The 17261-nt window shown below is 46.8% G+C and overlaps 1 protein-coding gene across 8 annotated transcripts in view; it reads left to right on the plus strand.

Moving 5' to 3' along the window:
• ATP2B4 (ATPase plasma membrane Ca2+ transporting 4) overlaps positions 1-17261 on the plus strand; it is a 114942-nt gene that overhangs the window by 60250 nt on the left and 37431 nt on the right. For all 8 annotated transcript variants that reach the window (XM_032288821.1, XM_032288820.1, XM_032288817.1 and 5 more), the window contains exons 3-6: positions 13218-13415; positions 14691-14948; positions 15444-15569; positions 16039-16164. In XM_032288821.1, coding sequence (XP_032144712.1) covers positions 13218-13415; positions 14691-14948; positions 15444-15569; positions 16039-16164 — 708 coding nt within the window. The remainder of the gene's footprint in view (positions 1-13217; positions 13416-14690; positions 14949-15443; positions 15570-16038; positions 16165-17261) is intronic.

A 17261-nucleotide genomic window follows, 5' to 3' on the forward strand; every position in this document is an offset into this window, starting at 1 on the left:
CAGCTAGATTTCTTTATTTGGTTACTTTTACTGCCATATTGACTGCTGAGGGCCTGTTCTTAATTATATCTTCACTGAGATCATGGAATACTTTACAAACACCCATCAGAATTTAAACAGAATCTCTCTTTTTCCCTTCCTATGCTGTTCTTCCTGCCACTGGTCAGCTATCTCTCTCACAGACAGGAACTCAGGAGTCCAAAAAGCTGGAACCTAGAGAACTCCTGACAGCAGGATTCAGGCTTTCCTCCAATTTTCCAGATCCCTTCCCAGAGCTGCCACTGTTTACTTTCTGAATCCCAGAGAGCTTCCATTCCCAAAGTCCAACATACGTCCTGCGTTCTGTCAACGTTGGATACCAAATGTTATAAACATAGCTAATGCTCTAGGATCCTTTCCCAGTCCTGGTTTCAGCTACTTCCAAGGGCAAGTGCTTCCCTTGCTACAGTCCCTGGCCAGGCCTGTAGCCTAGAACTCTGACCACTGGCACCATTGTCTACTCCCATGTCCTGCTTCCTTAGATCACAAATATGCATCCTGGTGTTTTTTGTTTACTTTTTCTTTATAAGATATGGGGATCTCGCTATGTTGCCCAGGCTGGTCTCAAACCCTTGGACTCAAGCAGTTCTTCCGACTCACCAGTTTGTATTAATGTAAGAGTTACTATAGGGCTTATTCTGAAACTGGGGTGACAGGGTATTGGAAAACAACCTTTTCATTAGTAATTATTAGTCCCCAGTACCAATGCTGACCTCCTAGTGTGTGAGAGGAATAAAGGGATGAGAAAAGGAGGCATAAAACAGCCATGACATAGGAGTATCTAGCCAGGCAAGGGTAATGCTCATCTGTTTAGTTAGGGTAGCCAGAGAATAGATCCCCAATACACTGATGCTATAAATAGCCAGGCTGTTCTTGGAAGGCCGCACAGAGATGCCTGACAGCCTAGCATAATTTGTCACTGTGGGAGGTCTCCACGGACCAATAACAAGAATAAAGAAATAGGCCAGGTGTAGTGGCTCACACCTGTAATCCCAGCACTCTGGGAGGCTGAGGCCAGCAGATCCCGAGGTCAGGAGCTCAAGACCAGCCTGACCAATATGGTGAAACCCTGTCTTTACTAAAACTACAAAAAATTAGCCGGGCATGGTTGTGCGTGCCTGTAATCCCAGCTACTCAGGAGGCTGAGGCAGGAGAATCACTTGAACCCGGGAGGCAGAGGCTGCAGTAAGCGGAGATTTCACCACCGCACTCTAGCCTGGGTGACAGAGTGAGTCTCCATCTCAAACAAATAAATAAATAAAAAATAAAGAAATTTACCTGGTGCTTGAATTCTGCTGGTTGGAAACCAAGGTGAAAGTGAAGATTAGAGAGACTGGTTCCTAGAATATGATGCTTTTCCTTTGTTTTCTATGGACTAATAGCATCTTTAGTATAGATTGACAGAATTTTTTTTAACAAGTTTGTTTATTTATTTAATTATTTAATTTATTTATTTATTTTCAAGATGGGGTTTCACCATGATGGCCAAGCTGGTCTTGAACTCGTGACCTCAGGTGATCCACCCACCTCCGCCTCCCAAAGTGCTAGGATTACAGGCGTAAGCCACCATGCCCGGCTGTTTATTTATTTACTTATTTATTTATTTTTATTTTGAGATGGAGTTTTGCTCTTATCGCCCAGGCTGGAGTACAATGGTGCAATCTTAGCTCACTACAACCTCTGCCTCCTGGGGTCAAGCGATTCTCCTACCTCAGCCTCCCGAGTAGCTGGGATTACATGTACATGCCACCACACCTGGCTAATTTTTGCATTTTTAGTAGAGACGGGGTTTCACCATATTGGCCAGGCTGTTCTCAAACTCCTGACCTCAGGTGATCTGCCCACCTCAGCCTCCCAAAATGCTGGGATTACAGGTATGAGCCACCGTGCCTAGCCCAGAATTTTTTTTAAAACCATAACTATTAATGGGACTTATGGAACTTAGGGTTTATGACATGGTTTTGTTATCATAACTAAAATGGTTTTATTATCATAGATTTACACAATTCTAAAGGCAGGTGAGACAATTGTCTTTTTTGGCTGGCCGCAGTAGTTCATGCCTGTAGTCCCCGCACTATCTGTGCTTCTAAGTCTCTGTGTGACTGCTCTAGCATAAGAGGCAGCAGAGCATTAATGTAGTATAAGTCAGAAAGCATGAACTATTCCACCCCATTCTACCTGGTAGTGAGACCTTAGACAGGTCAGTTAAGCCCTTTAGCCTAGAGAGAGGGCGAGAGCAAAACACTATTAATATTATTATTATTATTTTGGGATGGAGTCTCATTGTGTCACCCAGGTTGGAGTGCAGTGGCACAATCTCAGCTCACTGCAACCTCCGCCTCCTGGGTTCAACCAGTCCTCCCACTTCAGCCTCCCAAGTAGCTGGAACCACAGATGCACACTACCATGCCCACCTAATTTTTGTCTTTTTTGGTAAAGGTGGAGTTTTGCCATCTACCTCAGCCTCCCAAAGTGCTGGGATTACAGGCATGAGCCGCCACCCACCCAATATTTTGTTGTTGTTGTTTTCAATTTCATTTTTATTTTTCAAAACAGGGTCTTGCTGTGTCACCCAGGCTGGAATGCAGTGGTGAAATCATGGCTCACTACAACCTCCACCTACCCGGCTCAAGCAATCCTCCCACCTTAGCCCCCTGAGTAGCTGGGACTACAGGCGTGGACCACCATGCCTGGTTAATTTTTGTATGTTTTTGTATCGACAGGGTCTCTCCATGTTGCCCAGTTTGGTTTTGAACTCCTGGACTCAAGCAATCTGTCTACCTGGGCTTCCCAAAGTGCTAGGATTACAGGCATGAGCCGTCAGGCCCAGCTTCAGCCCAGTGTTTTGATACTGGGTTGTGTTCCTAGAGTATACATGAGCTAGTTAGAATAAGAGGAGTTGCCTCAGCGGCCAAGAGTTGATTACACTTAAGACGACTTGGAGATGTTCAGCTACACAGCCGTCAGCAACAACCAGAAACAAGGCTGAGAGCGTCAGTCAAAAAGAGAAGAAAAATTAGGGCAACAAGAGTGAGGGAGACATAAGGGGGAACACATGTTTACATCTAAGTACATAAAGATTTTAGTCTTTGTGCCTGTATGCAAACGAAAGCAAAGATGCAGGGGTGAGGCTGGAGCTCCTGAGCAAGCTGTGTTGCCTTGGGTTTGTCAGGAGGGATAAACCCAAGCATTTTGCACGTGGAATCCTCTGCGTTTGCTTGCTTCTTTCCTATTTCAGTTTCTTCCCCGCCTCCCCCCTGCTCCTTTTATTGTCTCTTCTTTCCCTGTCCATTTCCACCTCAACCAATCTTTCCAATCCCCAAAGAACAAAGCAGTTTGGTTGGCATAGGCCAGAAGATAGCCTTTTACCCTCTGAGTGGTTTCCTGTAGAATCTCATGGCCTCATGAGTGGAAGAAGCCTTTGGTGAATTTGGGATGAAAATTACCTGTGGCTTATGGGGAAGAAAGAAGACGTATTTTCCTTAGTCTCAATACGCTTTTGCATGTAGAAGGGAGGAATGGTCCTAGGTGAGAGATTCTTTAGCCTAGGTAGAGGTTATAGGTATTCTTTTTTCCCAGTAGAATCTTCCATGTTGGTACTTAGCTATGCCATCCTTTTTAGGAGGAAGAATGGTGTTTTCTGAGGAAGGGTTAGGTCAGCATTTAGAGGCAAGGTCTGGGCCCACACCAGAATGGGAGAGAAGGGGAACCTTGAATAAACAGTAAATTATTAACTGTAGGCCTTCTTTCGAAAGGCTGAAGACTATTTTTGTTGAATTTGAATCTAAAAGACTGTTGGTGGAACTTTCTGTTTTATGTTCCTTCTGTACCCTTCTACTTCTTTTCTTCTCTGCAGAGTCGAAGGTGTGACAGTGAGATATTGAGGGCCTCCAATTCTTTTCAACAACATGCAACTAATATTTAATAACTAGTAGCTGGTAGGGACACAAGGGTGAACATGATAAGCACAGTCCCTCCTTCCATAGAGCTTACAGGCTAAAAGAAGATGCATATAAATGAAGGCAGTTTCAGAAATCTTGCCATAGGGCTTTGATGAGGAAGAGCAGGGTCTATGGGAACACAGTATGCGGACCTAAGCTGAAGGCATTGCAGGGGAGGGGAGAGTGCTTAGAAGCTGAAGATGGCACCCTGTATCATCTAGGGATTACCCAGGGAAGCTCCAGCATGGCCACACTCTATGATAATTGCTACCACCTACTGAATATTCCTAGCAGAAGATGCAAACATCTTTGCCTTCCTTAATTACTGAGTAGTTACTGGGTTTAGGAAGCTAAGATTCCTTGGGGAGCACATGGCAGGAGGGCGAAAAATGTGTTTTGAGACGGCCAGCCCAAATTACAATTTTGTTTTATTAGCTTGAGGATTTAGATGAACATCTCCTATCACCTTAGGGTCTCTGGGGCTGAACTGTGTTCCTGTCCCTGTGCCTTTTGAGGGCAGTGGCATGTTTTACCAAGAAGTGTCCTTTTTGCCACAAGCTGAGATACACTGGGATTGGGCTTTTCCTCAGTGTGGCAGATTGACATTTCTCGTAGCATTGCCAACCTGGAAAAAACCGAGTACATATCCCAAACAAATGTTCACCTACAAGACTGCTGCCTTACTATTAATACGTCTAACGCTACTATTTACATAATAAAATAGGCAAACATAGATATGGATGAAGTAGGCTGGACATGGTGGCTCACGCCTGTAATCCCAGCACTTTGGGAGGCCGAGGTGGACGGATCACAAGGTCAGGAGATCAAGACCATCCTGGCTAACACAGTGAAACTCCGTCTCTATTAAAAATACAAAAATTAGCCAGGCATGGTGGTGGGCACCTGTAGTCCCAGCTACTCAGTAGACTGAGGCAGAAGAATCGCTTGAATCCTAGAGGCAGAGGTTGCAGTGAGCCAAGATCACTCCGCTGCACTCCAGCCTGGGCGACAGAGAGAGGCTCTGTCAAAAAAAAAAGAAGTGAAGAAGTGGATGAGGTAATACAGAATGGTGTAATATTTTCCTCACACTGTAACAGATGGATGCATGCCCCCCACTTAGAGACCACTGCTCTAAAGAACGGTAGTGTTAGGGGATGTGGAGGACTAGGCGAGTGAAGATGGAATGGAACAGATGTGAGAGGAAGATGGGTAACTGGCTTCTTTGAGGTTTTCTTCCCTAGCTTTAGAGCTTATAGTCTGTTCTGGAATATCAATTTTTAGAAGCTCCTCCATTTAAGGTTAGAATAACTTCTGTTTTCCTCTTTCTTTGTCCTCTCTGCCTGTAGCCATCACCTCTTGCCCCAACTCTACTAAGGATGCCACATAAGTGACCCTAATAACAATGATCTGGGCTGGGCCTCAGAGATCAACATTCTGTGGTCCGCTCTGCCCACCAAACTTTGGGCAGATGTATTGGCACTAACTAGTTAAGGTGTGGGACAGACTCAAGCCAAAAGTGTCCTCCCTCTGTCCCTCCCTATCCCTCGCCGCAGGGAACTCCACTTGGCATCCTGGGAGTCTCAATACCCTTTTGCATGTAGGACCCTGTCTGGTGTGAGTTTCATGCCTACAGCTGAATTAGCCCTCTTGAAGGCTGTGGGCTTTCTCTTTCTAGCCCAGCCCAGGCTCTGCCAGTTCTTTTCTGTTTAGCCCTCCTTGCCTAGAGCTAGGTTTCTGGGTTCACTGGCATAATGCTGCCTGGCTGGGGTCAGAGGGGTCTTCATGAGGAGAGTGGCTAAGGCTTCCCCAACGTGAGAGCCCTTCTTGCTTTCTCTTCTGGAGCCCTTTATGCTCCATTCCTTTGACAACTCAGCAGCAACTCTTGCAAGTTTTTTAGGGGTCTGGTTTGGTTTTTAACCTTCTCATTCTTGCTTTGCATCAAACCATTAGAGCTGGTAGTGGGAAGAAAGATAGCATTCCCTCTTTGGATGAAGCAGTTACTGCATCTACTGAAAGTGGAGCTTTCATTCTTGTTCTTTAGCTCCAAGGTGGGACTATAACACTGGATGGAAGCACATTCATGAAGTGCAGAAGGTGGCAGAGTGGCAGAGCAGAAAGCTAAGCAGAACGCACTAGGGAGCCTTTTTTCCCTGGGCCACAGTTGCTGTTTTCAAAAAAAGGCAAAGAGCGGGGTGGAATAAGGGGAATCATGCCCTGAAGAAGCAGCCCACCCCGAGAAGGGATTTTTTAACTGGAACAAGGAAAGCAGCATTGTTCTCCATTTTCATCATCCTATGGTTGTGACCTTGAATTGACTGCTTTATCTCTAGGAGCCGGAAGTCTAGCAGATAGAGAGCAAATCTCCAAGCCGTGGGTGTGTTAAACTGGAGATGCTGAAGTAGGGAGACTACTGTATACTTGGAAGAGTAGCATCTGGTTATTAGTCAGCAATGGCTCGGTCTTGCATGGCCCTATTTGGATTTTAAGCTACTCCTCCCCCTCAGTCCCCAAATCCAGGGTTGTTGGGGTTTTTTTAAATTATGTGAACTTTTTTTTTTTTTTTTGAGAGAGGGTCTTGCTCTGTTGCCCAGGCTGGAATGCAGTGACAAAATCACAGCTTACTGTAGCCTTAACCTCCTGGGCTCAGGCAATCCTGCCTCAACCTCTCAAGTAGCTGGGACCACAGGCATATGCCCTCATGTCCAGCTAATTTGTTTTTAATTACTTGTAGAGACAGAATCTTTCTGTGTTGCCCAGGCTGGTCTCGAACTCCTGAGCTCAAGCTATCCTCCCTCCTTGGCCTTCCAAAGTGCTGGGATTACAGGCATGAGCCACCAAACCAAGCCCAAATCCAGGGTTTTTAAGGATGTTAAAAGGTGTTCTGCTGTCTGTTCTTCTCAAGTACCAAAAGATAACTGCCTTCAAATCAACGCAGAGAACATTCTCCCTGGTACTATCTGTGTGGGAGAAGATTCTGCTGCCTCCTTCTGCAAGGTATCACAACTCAGACAGCTGGGAAGTCCCTCCTGATGTCTACCCTAGCCCCACCCTTTCTGGGACTGAGCCGGTTCTGATAAGTGGTGCCTCTGCCCTTCCCTGCTGGAGCTAGGCCACTGAGGGCTGGGCTGGACTTCTCCCAGGTCCTAGGTCCTGCACAGACTCACGGCAGACACAAATGTTCCACTGCTGTTTATTCCATGTTCCCACCCAGCCTGGGCAGGGACCATGCAACTCCCCTGCGTCGTGTGGGGGTGATGACTTCACAGCTGAACATTCTCTCCGCCTCTCCCAGCTCATGTGTTCAGTCTGGTTCATAGGGCCAGAAGTAATCCCAGTCTGGATGGGGCTTTCTCTCTCACATTCTTCAGGACAAGATTTCCCCTCAGTTTCCTGATGAATTTCTAGGGGAAACCCTTTTCCTGTGTTTCCAGCATTCCCTCCCTGCCAAGTTTCCCTTCCCCTCTCCAGGAGGTTGTGTGAGTAGCTGAGAAACCACTGCAGAGATCAGGGCCTTTTAGAACCTTTTCCTGGGCTGGACAAGTATTTGTGTGAAATTATAGCTGCTGAGATCAAGGCCCGAAAGACTCTCTAGGGCAGAAAGAATTGGAATGGAAAGCCCAAAACTGGGGATTGGCCGAGCTCCCAGTCCCACATGGCTTTCCCATGCCTCACCACATGTCGGAGAGGATTCCCAAGGCTGCTACCACTAAGAGCCTTAACCTGCCACGCCCTGCTGCAGGGCATGCTGGGAACTGAGACAGCCACTTGACTTCTTAAGGTTGCTATTGTACCAGCTCAGGGTGACTTAAGGTGGAACACATAGATGGGTAGAAAATGGCAAAAAAGAAGCAGATAAGTGACTTTGGGGGCGTTGAGGCAAGAGCAAGGCCTGACCTTTTATGTTTTCCATAGTGTGTCTCACTTCATATGCTTGGGTCCAAAAAGGGCCATAAGGAATGTTTTATTGAGTACAAAATTTTTAGGTTTGGACTCTGATGAACCTGATGGCAATGTCACCATCCCTGAGGCCAGCAAAGAAAGACAGGACTAATTCTCCCCAGTTGTAGACAATGGCAACAGCGCTGGCTTGCTTAGAGGTGCAGAGGAAAGCAGCATGCGACCCTACCCTGGTGAAGGAAGTAGGGTGGCCAACCATCCCTGCTTGCCAGGGACTGAGGGGGGCTCCTAGGGGGAAACTTCAGTACTAAAAACTGGCCAGTCCTAGGCAAACTAAGACAAGGTGGCCACACTAGACTGAAGCTTCAGCTGAGTGCAGCTGCCTCCATGCCCAGTGTCCTCGATATCTAGGTTGGCATCCAGCAGTCCCCCGCGGGGTGGCATAGACTCTGCCACTTACTAAGCTCAAGTAGTCATACTCTTGCCGGGCCTTCGTGTACTTCTATGTCCAATCGGGCTAATAGTAGCTACCATGTAGGGGTTTGTGATGCTTGAATGAGAAGGCATGAATGTGCCTGGTGAAGCATCTGGCACATAGTAATCACTTAAATGTTAGCAATCTTAGTTCTCACTCATTCATTCAGTTCATTCAGCAAATCTGCATGTGTACAATGTGCTGGGCAGTGCTGTAGGCCTGAGGAACAAAGACAAAAATCCTGCCCTTGTGGAGGAGCTGAATGCATCCTATTATGTGCTAGGTGAGAAGACCTGTGGAGGGAAATGATTGAGCAGGATGAGCGGGATCAAGAGTGCCGGGTAAATACAGTGGTCAGGGTAGGCCTCACTAAAAGGGAGACATTTGTACAAAGACCTGAAGGAGGTGAGGAAACAAGTCCTCCCCAGCAAGGAGGAATCTGGGCAGAGGCAACAGCTTGTGCAGAGGCCCTGAAGTGATGCATGTCTAGTGTGTTCAGGGAACAGCAAGAAGGCTGGCTGGGCCGGATCGCAGTGAACAGGAGAAACTAGCAGGAGATAAGGACTGGGGGACTAGGGGAGTCATCAGGGGCCTGGAAGCCCATTATTAAGTCCTTGATACCTAGTTTGACTCTAAGTAAAAGCCAGAAGGTTTTGAGCAGATGAATCACATAGACTGCCTTGGATCTTAAAAAAGATAATTCTGGCTAATACATTGAGAAGAGACTGAAAACAGCAGAGTGAGGGTGGAGGCAAGGAGACCAGTTAGATGATTGCTATAATCCAGATGAGAGATGATGGTTTAAACCAGGATGATAACGGTGAAAATGGAAAGCGATTGGACTTTAGATATATTTTGAAGGTACAGCTGATAGGCTTTCTTGATTGCATGATATAGGAGATGTAGGGCTAGACATCAAAGATGATTATGGGGTATTAGCATGAGGGCACAGAGGGACAGGTAGCCCTGCTCTCTGCCCCTCATATGTCCCTGTTTTTGGGAGGGAGGGTTTCATTAGGCTATTGGGGTACACCTTATGATCTTTAATATCTGATACCCTGGGTTGCCCTCATAATCATCTACCAAACCTTGAAAAGGAGGAAAGGGCATTTCCTCCCTTTATATTTCCTCCCTTTATACTGCTTCTTCGAGAAGCATCCCAGGTAGATTAACAAATTACTAGCACTCCTGCTTCCCTTCAGCAATCCTGGCTCTCCAGCACAGCAGTCCCAACTTGGCACAACCTTGCCATCTCTGTTCCCTGGGGAGAAAGGACCAGCAAGTCCCTGCCCCCTGGCAAGTCTGCCTCTGCCTGTCTGGGACTAAAGATGCCCTGCCCGGAACACTCCTTTCCCAGGCCCTGGCTTTCCCTCCTACTGAGAACCTGACTTCTCAGGCTGGTGGAGGTAGGGAGCCTCTGGGGAGCAACCCAACTTGCTTCTAGAGATTTGGCCAAATCGTACAGCTCTGCGGTGCTCAGCTGTGCCACTGAGCTGGAAGCCAGGGTAATGTACTTGGGCACTGGGAGTCAGGAGACCCTGGATAAGGCACTGCTTATCAGGCATTGCTTCCCTAATCAGCTCCTGTGTCTCTTTCATAAGCACTAGCAAGTGAATGTGGTCTCAAAAGAGGGCCCTCAGCCAGGCACAGTGGCTCACACCTGTAATCCCAGCACTTTGGGAGGCTGAGTCAGGTGGATCACTTGAGGTCAGGAGTTCAAGACCAGCTTGACCAACATGGAGAAACCCCATCCCTACTAAAAATACAAAAATTAGCCAGGCGTGTTGGTGCATGCCTGTAATCCCAGCTACTTGGGAGGCTGAGGCAGGAGAATGGCTTGAACCTGGGAGGCGGAGGTTGCAGTGAGCTGAGATGGTGCTATTGCACTCCAGCCTGGACGACAAGAGCAAAACTCTGTCTCAAAAAAAAAAAAAAAAAGAGGTCCCTCACACCCCTGACTCACAGGTGTGAATGCCAGCTCATTCTCCCCACTTTCATCTCCTGCTCCCCATATCTGCCTTTCCAGACAGATGAGTATCTTGAGTATGTCTCCTGATGCTTTTTGTTGTATAGGATAGGGAAATTGAGATCATCTCAAACTCTGCAAATAATACTCCCTTGGGTACCTATTTTCCCATTTTCAAAATCTTTATCTGTCCAGATGTCTTTCTCAGGTCCTAACCCAAATCTCTCTCCTCTGACACTTAAGGTAACACTCCTGGGTTCTTTTTTTTTTTTGAGACAGAGTCTCTTTGTGTCGCCCAGGCTGGAGTGTAGTGGTGCCATCTCGGCTCACTGAAACCTCTTCCTCCCAGATTCAAACAATTCTCCTGCCTCTGCCTCCCAAGTAGCTGGGATTGCAGGCACGTGTCACCACGCCTGGCTAATTTTTGTATTTTTAATAGAGGCAGGGTTTCACCATGTTGGCCAGGCTGGTCTCAAACTCCTGACCTCGGGTGACCTGCCCACCTCAGCCTCCCACAGTGTTGGGATTGCAGGCGTGAGCCACCGCACCCGGCCCACTCCTGGGCTGTGTTCAGTGAAGATGGAGAATAGACATTTGCCCTCATACCATGTCTGCATGCCTTCCTCAGCAGCAGAATAGCCTTCACATTGACTAAAGCGTAAAGAAGGTCTCTGGCATCCGAGTCCTTTGCCTCCATTTTGTCCCTGCAGCCCCGTCATCCACTTCTCCTTATTCTCTCTGTGAAGCTTGGTTGAATTTCCCTTCCTCTGATTCTGACCTTCCTCAGCTGCTAACCTTTTTCAAGACAAAAGTCACCCCACCCTGCCTGTGGGAAACCCTTCAAACAGGCAGCCACAGCTTCCAGTGCCAAAACCAGGACTAATTTGCTTCAGCGTGTAAACAACTTGATAAATACCAACTGGCATTAATCACCACGGTAGGATTTCCCCTCTTCCCTTAAAGAGTAGCCCCCCTGGGAACCTGTGAAAGGACCCAAATATAAGGAAAGCACTGAGCATAATTCTGCCTACCTCTTGTCCCTCTGGGATAGTGCCTGGAGAGTATGTGTGTGTGTATGTTTGGTGTCTGTGTTATGTGTGGTATGTATGTGGCATGTGGTCTGTGTGTGTGTGTGTGTGTCGTGTATCTGTGTGGTATGTATTGTGCATGTGGTTTGTGTTTGGTGTGTATGTGTCTGTATATTGTGTATGTGGTGTGTGGTGTGGGTGGTGGATGTGGTGTGTGGCCATTCTCCTGCCTCAGCCTCCCAAGTGTGTGGTGTGTATGTGTCTGTGTGGATGTGGTGTGTGTGGTACGAGGTATATGTACACACATATGTAAGGTATGTAAGCATACATATGTTGGTGGGACAATGCTGGTAACCAAGTACTGTGTAGTATCTGAAAACTTTGTGGCCTCACCTTTCTTATTCTCTCTCTCTGTTTTGTTTTTTTTTTTGAGACGAAGTCTTGCACTGTTGCCCGGGCTGGAAATCAGTGGCACAACCTCGGCTCACTGCAACCTCCACCTCCCGGGTTCAAGCCATTCTCCTGCCTCAGCCTCCCAAGTAGCTGGGATTACAGGCATCCGCCACCACGCCCAGCTATGTTTTTTGTATTTTTAATAGAGATGGGGTTTCACTATGTTGGCCAGGCTGGTCTGAAACTCCTGACCTCATGATACACCCATCTTGGCCTCCCAAAGTGCTGGGATTACAGGCGTGAGCCACCATGCCAGTCCTCTTGTTCTCTTTATATTCAACCTGGGTAGTAATACTTCTAATACTTCTCTTAGTAATTACTTAGTCCTTAGTAGAATGGTAGTACCTCTCAGTGGTGTGTGTTTGTGCCTCTGTGTATGTTTGTGTACATGCACATGCGCATACGCACACAGGTGTGTATATGTGTGTGACCGAATGGGAGGGGCACATGTGCTTAAAGGGGATGCCCACAAGATATAGTCTCAAAGACGCTGTTCTGATGCTCTCCTAAAGCTCCTGGATCTTGGAATCAGGACACGTGTGATGATGCGATGATGCTCTGTCTCCATCTTGCATGACCTTGAGCAAGGAGCTTGTTCTTCCTGGACTTTGTGTGTGAGCCAATGGATGGCAGCTCACTCTGCATTTAAATCACCACAGCATTTACCTGTTAATGTGACATAAAAGTTCTATGTGAATCCCAAGAACCACTTTAATATTTATGTTCTCAGAGCTGGAGCCTGGAGCATACTCAATCAGTAGCAGATAAGATTTTATGTCTGGTTAAGAATTTATCCATCTTATACTTGTTATTAAGATAAGTGAGTGGTCCCATGGCTGACTAGTTTCATTTTGTCCATTTTTAGACTGAAAGTTCCACCTTCTCTGAGCCCTGGGCAGATTGGTTGTCTCTAACTGGATCTCATACTTGGGTGAATCGGGAAGCAGGGGATCTTTTTTATCTATTTATTTATTTAATTATTTAATTTTTGAGATAAGGTCTTACTTTGTTGCCCAGGCTGGAGTGCAGTGACATGATCACGGCTCACTGCAGCCTCAAACTCCTGAGCTCAAAACAATCCTCCCACCTCAGCCCCCTGAGTAGCTGTGACTACAGGTACACAACACCATGCCTGGCTAATTTTTGTCTCTTCTGTGGAGACGAGGTTTCACCATGTTGCTCAGGCTGGTCTCAAACTCCTAAATTTAAGTGATCTACCCACCTTGGCCTCCCAAAGTGCTAGAATTACAGGCGTGAGCCACCATGCCTGGCCTTTTTATTTATTTTATTTATTTTTGAGACAGTGTCTCTCTCTGTTGCGCAGGCTAGAGCGTAACGGCTCACTGCCACTTCAGTACTGCCTTTTATCATTTTCCATTTATTCTACATGTATTCATCCACTCCTATCTCTTTTTCAGGTCTATCTGGGAACCCTGCGGATCTGGAGAAACGCAGGCAGGTGTTTGGACACAACGTGATCCCTCCCAAAAAACCCAAGACCTTCTTAGAATTAGTGTGGGAAGCCCTTCAAGATGTCACACTCATCATCCTGGAGATTGCAGCCATCATCTCCCTGGTCCTGTCCTTTTATCGCCCAGCTGGTGACGAAAATGAACGTGAGTGTCCTAAGCAGCTCAGCGTGACTCTGATTCTGCGTTCTTTCCACCACCACCAAAAAGCACTTAAAACAGCTTATGTGGCTGACAGGTTATAGCTTAAAACATTCCCCCTATTATCCAGAGTGGCCTTTCCGAAGGAAACCAACCAGCAGCTACTAAGCTATTCTTCCGACTCATCCTTATTCCAAGGGTTCCTCCCCACCCCACTCCCCACCCACTTTCTCCCATTAAATCCTTTTTCAGAATGTCAGGAATCTTCTACCCTTTTAAGAAATTTTATTTATTTATTTATTTATTCATTCATTCATTATTTTTAAATGGATTCTTGCTCTGTCACCCAGGCTGAGCGCAGCAGCTTGACCTGGGCTTACTGCAACCTCCTGAGTTCACGTGATTTTCATGCCTCAGCCTCCTGAGTAGCTGTGATTACAGGTGCCATCGCGTCTGGCTAATTTTTATATTTTTAGTAGAGACAGGGCCTCACCATGTTGGCCAGGCTGGTGTCCAACTCCTAACCTCCGGTGATCCACCTGCCTCGGCCTCCTAAGTGCTGGAGTTACAGGTGTGAGCCATTTAATAATTTATTAATAACAAAATAATTTTATTATGTCATAAAACCAGCCTATTTAATAATTTTTATAACATAGAGACAAGATCTCACTATGTTGCCCCTGTTGGTCTCAAACTCCTGGGATCAAGCAATCTGCCCGCCTTGGCCTCCCAGAGTTCTGGGATTACAGGTGTGAGCCTGTAATCTTTTCCACCACCAAAAAGCACTTAGTATTGGTGACTGACAGGTTATAGCTTAAAACATTCCCCCTGTTATCCAGAGTGGGCTTTCCAAAGGAAACCAACCAGTAGCTACTCAGCTATTCTTCCAACCAGGAATTCTCTACCCTTATCCAACCAACAAAACCCTGCATCTTAAAGTGCCCCCCCCCCCGCCACCAATTGTCTGGCTTTTTGGGAAATAGCAGTGAAAGCCTGACCATGTTGGGAATCATAAGTGTGACCTTACATGTGACTTGCCTAAATTTGACAGTTCATACTATTTAGTCACCTGCCTTTTTGGATTAAAATGAGTAGTTACACTGGTGATAAGACAATACTCAATCCTGCTATCCTCTGATATCCTCTTCTAGCCAACAGTTGTATTTGCTATTATTCTCTTTTTCTGACTTTCCATCTCGGGGGTATTGTGGAAGCACTACTCCCATTCCTTAATGTCAACAAAAGCCCTTCAGTGACTACTTCTCTCCCTTCCTGGGATAGTGTGTGGTCAAGCCGCAACTGCCCCAGAAGATGAAAATGAAGCACAAGCCGGCTGGATTGAGGGGGCAGCCATACTTTTCTCAGTGATCATCGTGGTGTTAGTGACTGCCTTTAATGATTGGAGCAAAGAGAAGCAATTCCGAGGGCTGCAGAGCCGCATTGAACAGGAGCAAAAGTTCTCCATCATTCGAAATGGTCAACTCATCCAGCTTCCTGTGGCTGAGATTGTGGTGGGTGACATTGCCCAAGTCAAATACGGTGAGAGCTCTGTGTTTCTTGTACTTACCCCCCCACCACCCCCATTTAAGGGGTAGATCCTTTGGCATGAGGGGGCTGGGAATTGCTGAAAACTCCAAAAGATAAGACCCCAAATTGTATTCACTTCTAAGTTAGAGTTTAAGGAGGCTGGGAGAAGGAATTTCGGAAAGGATTAGCTGAAACTCTCCCACAAGATTGTCAGGCTTGTACCCTGTGTGTGTTAAGGTTAAAGTGTATGATATTCAGGCCATGGAAAGGTGTTGGGGATGAGTAATAGTTTGAATTTATAATGCCTGGAAAGCAGTCTTCTCCCAGGTTGTACAGAGCTGAAGTCTTATAAGGACCCTCCATGTACTCTTGGCCATTGCTCTCTAGGTAGGTCCCATAGGAGCAGCCCTGAGATGGAGTTGAAGGAGTTGGAGGTCCCTGTCCTCAGCCAGGTCCCTCTCCTCTTACTACCTCCTTCACCGTCCCCATGTCCTCTTTGTGCTCTAGGTGATCTGCTGCCTGCAGATGGGGTCCTGATCCAAGGGAATGATCTGAAGATTGACGAGAGCTCTCTGACGGGGGAATCCGACCATGTCAAGAAGTCCCTGGAGAAAGACCCCATGTTGCTCTCAGGTATAGGCCCCAGCTACCCAAGTTTGCATCTACCCCCCTGCAAACAGCCAGGCCACAGGATCCAGACCCCGCTCTCTCTTCTGGCTATGTCCCATTTCCTTCCCTGGGGCTCAGCTGGGGCAACAGCATTTTGGTGGGTGGAATACAAGGATATCAGTCAGCCTAAATGAAGTTTTCCAGGAAACAAGTGTTATAAGGGCCTTGGAGGGGCTCTGCAGGTTGCGGGGGTGGGAGTGGGGGTGGGTGGGAGAGCCTACCCTAAAGCAGTTAGATACAGTTTCCTCCTTACTCACAATTTGCATGGTCTGTTTAAATGCACCCAACTCTTGACCTTTTCCTACTGTGCTAAGCACATCATTATCCATGGGGTAGGGAGGACTACTTTTTTCTTCTAAGTCTGTGTTTCATACCAAATCATGTCTAGGTATTTAAAAACCCACTCCTTCCCATCTTCTCCTTTCCCATGTAGGGACCCATGTCATGGAAGGTTCTGGCCGGATGGTGGTGACTGCTGTGGGTATCAACTCTCAGACTGGAATCATCCTTACTCTCTTGGGGGTCAATGAGGATGACGAAGGGGAGAAGAAGAAGAAAGGTAAGGGGCATCTGGAATGAGATTCTTTTTCTCTCATCCCCATGGACAAATAAGGAAGCGAGGGAGCAGATCTGGATAGAAAGCCTAGTTGAAAGAGTCTGCTGCCATGAAGAACGCAGATATCCAGACTGCTTGCCGAGATAAAGATGTAAATCCTTGGCTCCAGGGAGCTCTGATGAAAACCAGATCCTGGCTCTAGGCTCCCAAGTCAGGCGAATTTGAGCCTTGATTTTTGTGTCTAATGGTAGCTTGTAAAAGGATGAGTTATAAAGCTACTCTAAATGAACTGGCTAGGTGCTGTAGCCCCAAATGCCTTCCGTGTACCCCTCCTTCTTGCTTCCTCAAAGATCGGGGGGCGAAACGAACCATCAAGGCTAAGAGAAAACTGGCCAGAAGAATAAAATAGGTTTCTGCTGAAACTGTGGGCTCTCAGTGGAAGACAGACACAGGGACAGTTAGCTCAGTCTTTGCCACGCAGTTGTTCCTGAAGGAAAGAATAACAGAGGCAGAAAGAGGAAAAGAGGCTAAAACCAAGTCTACACGTTTCCCTAACCATTCCTTCTTCCCTTAGGGGAGAGAAGGTTTCTACTACTTGGCTGGAGGATCATCTTGAGCTGTTTAGTGGAGGGCAGTTTATGAAAAGGAAACAAAACACGTTCTCTCAGGAACTAAACAATTCATTTCTGCAGCTACCTGCAGATGAATAAGGAGGAAGCTTGCCTGGTGCTGTTGAAGAAACATGAAGACACATTTCAGAGTCTTTGCCATCAGGCAGAAACAGTTCAAACCTCTCACTTCCTAATCCCCACCCCATTTTCCCAAGCAATGTGACTCAGGCCAGGAGCAAGAGAAAGCAGCTCAGGTGTGAGTATGCACTCACCTACATGAGCGTTTTGGTGGATATCACGAGGATTCATGAGAGCCTCTAGCAAGAATGAATGAAAGCAGAGATGTGAGCTTCCTTTACATTTATGTCCCTTCCCTGCAACCTGACACCTTTGCTGTCGCCCTTCTGGGCTCTGAGCAGGACGAACAAATTGGATCTCTTAATAGTCACTTTGGGTTTCGACCCCACTGTTTTCTTTCTTGTTCAAACA

This window comes from Sapajus apella, unplaced genomic scaffold, assembly GCF_009761245.1.
Source record: "Sapajus apella isolate SASKATOON/1434 unplaced genomic scaffold, GSC_monkey_1.0 scaffold22, whole genome shotgun sequence".
Taxonomy (NCBI): Eukaryota; Metazoa; Chordata; class Mammalia; order Primates; family Cebidae; genus Sapajus; species Sapajus apella.